At 49.2% G+C, this 5,800-nt stretch overlaps 2 protein-coding genes across 3 annotated transcripts in view; both read left to right on the top strand.

Moving 5' to 3' along the window:
* cep89 (centrosomal protein 89) overlaps window positions 1-5,800 on the top strand; it is a 67,884-nt gene that overhangs the window by 28,833 nt on the left and 33,251 nt on the right. The gene's annotated exons all lie outside the window — the stretch shown is intronic.
* LOC116225153 (rhophilin-2-like) overlaps window positions 52-5,800 on the top strand; it is a 9,201-nt gene continuing 3,452 nt past the window's right edge. Inside the window, exons 1-5 of one of the 2 annotated variants that reach the window (XM_031586950.2) lie at window positions 52-483; window positions 1,241-1,360; window positions 1,921-2,115; window positions 2,604-2,650; window positions 4,973-5,119. In XM_031586950.2, the coding sequence (XP_031442810.1) occupies window positions 303-483; window positions 1,241-1,360; window positions 1,921-2,115; window positions 2,604-2,650; window positions 4,973-5,119 (690 nt within the window). In that variant the 5' untranslated portion in view covers window positions 52-302. Of the gene's footprint in view, window positions 484-1,240; window positions 1,361-1,920; window positions 2,116-2,603; window positions 2,681-4,972; window positions 5,120-5,800 lie in introns of both variants that reach the window. The other variant, XM_031586949.2, reaches the window with a different exon arrangement.

Here is a 5,800-nt window from a genome sequence, read left to right as displayed (position 1 = left end):
AAAATGTGACCTGGAATCATAGTGCGAACATTTTGCAGCGGGACAATAAAAAAAAAACTTTCCCGGAGCATGAAACTGTAGTGGGCGATAGGCTAGTATTGACGTCATGGATACATTTGTGACACGAAATGTAAAGGTTGGCGATTCAATACCAGTGGCAAAAAAGACAGCTGATCCATCAAAAATCTACCTAAAAGAAAATTGAAGATTTTCAATATTTTGACAATTTTACATTACATTACATTTGTTCACATAAGAACCCAAAGCTCTCTTTAGGCCTGAGATTTTCTCACCTTGTTAATATGTGTGACATCACTTCCTGGCAGGTGAGTGAGATGTATGACCACGTCCACCAGTCCATGATCCAGACGCCAATCAAAGACAACGTGCCATTCTTCTGGTCCACGATGGCGCAGGTGAAGAGCAGCCACTACCGCTCACTGGCCCACTACTTCACTGCTACCGCACTCATGGACCATGAGGGTAAGACACACACACACACACACACACACACACACACACACACACACACACACACACACACACACCCTCCACACACTCACACACACACACACACACACACACACACACACACACACACACACACACACACACACTACCGCTCACTGGCCCACTACTTCACTGCTACCGCACTCATGGACCATGAGGGTAAGACACACACACACACACACACACACACACACACACACACACACACACACACACACACACCCTCCACACACTCACACACACACACACACACACACACACACACACACACTACCGCCCACTGGCCCACTACTTCACTGCTACCGCACTCATGGACCATGAGGGTAAGACACACACACACACACACACACACACACACACACACACACACACACACACACACACACACACACACACACACCCTCCACACACTCACACACACACACACACACACACACACACACACACACACACTACCGCCCACTGGCCCACTACTTCACTGCTACTGCACTCATGGACAATGAGGGTAAGACACACACACACACACACACACACACACACACACACACACACACACACACACACACACACACACACACACATAACATACCTACAAACAGATCTACACACACACACACACAATATTACATAAATACAAGAAAACATACCCACACATACACACACACACGCACACACACACACACACACACACATGTGATGGTTATGGATGTGTGTGTGTGTGTGTGTGCAGTGAACCCTAGTGATGATGAGGACCAGCAAGAGAAGGCCTTCTCTCAGATGTACGACGCTATGCCTGACGCACACCCGCCTCTGGACATCCTCAAGAACACCAAGGAGCGCCAGCGCATCGGTGAGACTAGGGGCATGACCTCTGACCTTAGGAGTGCATGACCCACAGAGTATCCCTCTAGTGTGTGTTTGTCTCTTCATGGCCTGTGTGTGTGTGTGTGTGTCATGACCACTATGTTGTCCCCCACACATGTAAAGTGTGTGTGTGTGTGTGTGTGTCATGACCACTATGTTGTCCCCCACACAGGTAAAGCGTGTGTGTGTGTGTGTGTCTCTCATGAGGACTATGTTGTCCCCCACACATGTAAAGTGTGTGTGTGTGTGTCATGAGGACTATGTTGTCCCCCATACAGGTAAAGTGTGTGTGTGTGTGTGTGTGGGTGTGTGGGTGTGTGGGTGTGTGTGTGTGTGTGTGTGTGTGTGGGTGTGTGTGTGTGTGTGTGTGTGTGTGTGTGTGTGTGTGTGTGTGTGTGTCATGACCACTATGTTGTCCCCCACACAGGTAAAGCGTGTGTGTGTGTGTGTGTGTGTGTGTGTGTGTGTGTGTGTGTGTGTGTGTGTGTGTGTGTGTGTGTGTGTGTGTGTGTGTGTGTCATGACCACTATGTTGTCCCCCACACAGGTAAAGCTCACCTGCGGCGGGCGATCCTGGAGCACGAGGAGGCGTTGCGTATCTACAGCTTGTGTCGGGAGCTGCGGAGGCTGGACATCCTGGGCGACATCCTGCAGGCCACGCTCAAGCGCTCGCTCGCCAAGTTCGCCCTGCACGAGGACGAGGACGAGTTCACAGACTACATGGAAGCGCCTGACATCAACTGTGAGTTTGTGTGTGTGTGTGTGTGTGTGTGTGGTTGACAAAGAAGCACAATTAGGAAACACAAACTAACCATCAGCAACTAAGCAACTGACTTTTGCCTGTTCTGTGTCTCCGTACCTGTGTGTTCAGAGGTGTGTGTGTGTGTGGGTGTGTGTGTGTGTGTGTGTGTGATAAAGAGAGAGAGTCTGCCTTTGGTGTCCATGTTCTGATCCTGTACATCTTGTTGTGTGTTATCATTTACTTGTAACACAAACACAAAACAGAAACTGGCTGACTGCAGCTCAGATAAGCACAGCACACACACACACACCCGAACTCGTACACACCCACACGCACACATTTGCACACACACACACTCACACACCCACACGCACACACACCCATGGGTGCACATACACACACACACGCAAGCACACTCACACACACACATACGCACACACACTCACACACACAGTCCAGCGTAACTGTGTCTCTCCTGTCCCCTGCAGCCAAGACGGAGCAGAAGGCTGAGATGGAGGTCCCGGGGTCCACTAAGGTGAAAGTCACAGACCTTTTCCAGCGACTGGTATGTGGGCTACTAATGCACTTTCCATTAACACTTTCACTTTCACTTTCACATTCACATTCACATCTGCTCACATTCCCAAAGCAGCACAGAAGCCCAGAGTGGCCTGGCAGACACGTCTCCCTGTCCAGGTCCTGGCTTGTGTTCTGACTGGGTGGACATGTCCGTCTCCCTGTCCAGGTCCTGGCTTGTGTTCTGACTGGGTGGACATGTCCGTCTCCCTGTCCAGGTCCTGGCTTGTGTTCTGACTGGGTGGACATGTCCGTCTCCCTGCCCAGGTCCTGGCTTGTGTTCTGACTGGGTGGACATGTCCGTCTCCCTGCCCAGGTCCTGGCTTGTGTGCTGCTTTAGGAATCCCGCAGGAAACTAACATGAATAACGAGGAGAAGGGGGGTGGGTCTGGGTCTGGGTCTGGGTCTCACAGAAAGAGGTGGCAGGCTGTGATGAACACTGACTAAACTAAACTGGCAGGCTGTGTTGAACACTGACTAAACTAAACTGGCAGGCTGTGTTGAACACTGACTAAACTAAACTGGCAGGCTGTGATGAACACTGACTAAACTGGCAGGCTGTGATGAACACTGACTAAACTGTCAATTCCAGGTGAAAACTGTCAGTGTGGTTTACGTCTCTTTCTGTTGGTAAAAGTGTGTGTGTGTGTGTGTGTGTGTGTGTGTTCTGTGCTCTGTGGACCGACTAACTAATTGTCTCTCAAAATCCTCTGTTCTGTCTTGAGCTGGTAGTGAGCTGGGACAGTCTCACACACACACACAAATGAGCTGTGACAGTCTCACACTCACTCAAACTCACACACACACACACACACACACACTAACACATCAGGAGTAATCCCAGTGCGGATAGGCCACAGCTCTGACACACACACACACACACACACATGGAAACTCTAACCCTTTCTGCACAGGTTGGGCCTAACTATTGAACACACACACACGCACACACACACACACTCTCTGTCTGACAACCTGTCAGCTTCATGTGAGCACTGGATGAACTGGTTTTAGGTAGAGACCAAACTTCACCTCATGAATACCTGAGCTGTGACTAAAACCCTCAGGTGAATACACACACACACACACTAATGAAAACCTGAGCACACAAACACACACACACACACAATCATGAATACCTGAGCTGTGACTAAAACCCTCGGGTGAATGCACACACACACACACTAATGAAAACCTGAGCACACACACACACACACACACACACACACACACAATCATGAATACCTGAGCTGTGACTAAAACCCTCAGGTGAATACACACACACACACACACACACACACACTCATGATTACCTGAGACTAAAACCTTCAGATGAATGGGTGATTGTTGTAAAGGGCGGAGGATAGTGACAATGACAGACTGGTATGGTGTGTGTGTGTGTGTGTGTGTGTGTTTATGATTGTGTGTGTGTGCGTGTGTGTGTGTGTTTATGATTGTGTGTTTATGATTGTGTGTGTGTGTGTGTGTGTATGTGAGAGCTAACCTGCCAAGAAACAGGCTTTAATACAGTGATGCACATCAAGGGAGATAAACAGAGGTTTCACTCAAGATTCACCTAGTTTAAATCCCCTTCATAGCATAAGGGGTGTCACCCCATAGCCCCGTCCCCCACATGTATCAGTCTACTACCTCAGAGACGGGAACTTCACGCTGTTAGTTTCACGGAGGACATTGTTGACTAAGAGATCTAGCAAATGTTTCAGAGGCCTGTATTCATATGGGGGGGGGGGGGGGTATTAAGAATACAAAGACACTTTGATATGACCAAGAGAGGAGAGGTGGTGAGAGCATTCAATCACACCTCTCTCAGGCCATTTGATATAACAGTATATTCAGTATATTCAGAGACTCTTACATTTTAACCTAAGTCCAAATTAAAAGCAACAAATACAAATGAATAGAAGATTCTTTGGATTATTGATTATTGTCAATCATTATTAACTCTGATCCTCTGATTTCTCAACTCCTTCAGAGCATGCATTCGTGCGTGCGTGTGTGTGTGTGTGTGTGGGGGTGTGCGCGTGAGTTTGAGAAGTGATTGCAGACTGAAACATGACTCGATGCAGAGAGCATGAAGGCCTCAGCCTTGGGAGCAGCCCGTTCTTTCTCCTGCCACCTGACAAGAGTCTTAGGGTTCCCATGGTGACAGACTTGCTATGCTGAGTTGCCGGGGCGAGTTGCTGCGGTAACCCTTGTTGCTCCTGTGTTCCTGGGTGAGTTGCTGTGGTAACCCTTGTTGCTCCTTGCTCCTCTGTTCCAGGGCCCACTCTCTGTCTTCTCAGCAAAGCAGCGCTGGACCGCTCCCCGTACGATCAGACTCCGTCCAGAGGACCGTGACATTGGCTTCACGCTGAAGGGCGACGGCCCGGTCCAGATCCAGTCTCTGGACCCACTCTGCCCGGCTGCGGTGAGTTACTCACTACCACAGGCTTCCAGAATGGTCTACGTACGTGTACCGCAGAGTTCTAGAATATTCCAAGTGTACCGCAAAGCTCCACAGTGTTCCAGAATGTTCTAAGTGTACTAACAGAGTTCCATAACGTTCCGTGTGAGTCAGAGAAGCGTGAGGTGAGCATGGAGAGTCATAGTGAGGCTTAGAGCACGAGGAGGCCTGGTGGAGATGGCCATTCTTCACTAGTGAGGCTTAGACTGGACTTTATCTGGTGTCACATTCGCACCCCCATAATTCTATGACAGAACTTCCTTATGGGATATTAACAGAGTAGGGCTTTTGTTCAGATCAATTCAAATGAACCTAATTAAGGTAACCTAGGTGATCCAGTGAGAGGAAAATGTAGGGGTTTCTCAGCCCTGATCAGCATTAGTACCTCAACACTGCATAGACCCCACAGGCTACATTAGAACCCCAACACTGCAGAGACCAGGGGATTAGACCCACCAGGCTACATGACCAGGCTCTCTAGCGCTCCTCAACACACAAACACACACACACAAACACACACACACACACACACACACACACAGGTGCACTCTCTAGCGCACCTCAACACACACACACAGGTGGCCTCTCTAGCATTCCTCAACACACACACACACACACACACACACACACACACACACACACACA

The sequence above is a fragment of the Clupea harengus genome, chromosome 20 (assembly GCF_900700415.2).
Source record: "Clupea harengus chromosome 20, Ch_v2.0.2, whole genome shotgun sequence".
NCBI lineage: Eukaryota > Metazoa > Chordata > Actinopteri > Clupeiformes > Clupeidae > Clupea > Clupea harengus.
This window is presented reverse-complemented; position numbering and strand designations above follow the sequence as displayed.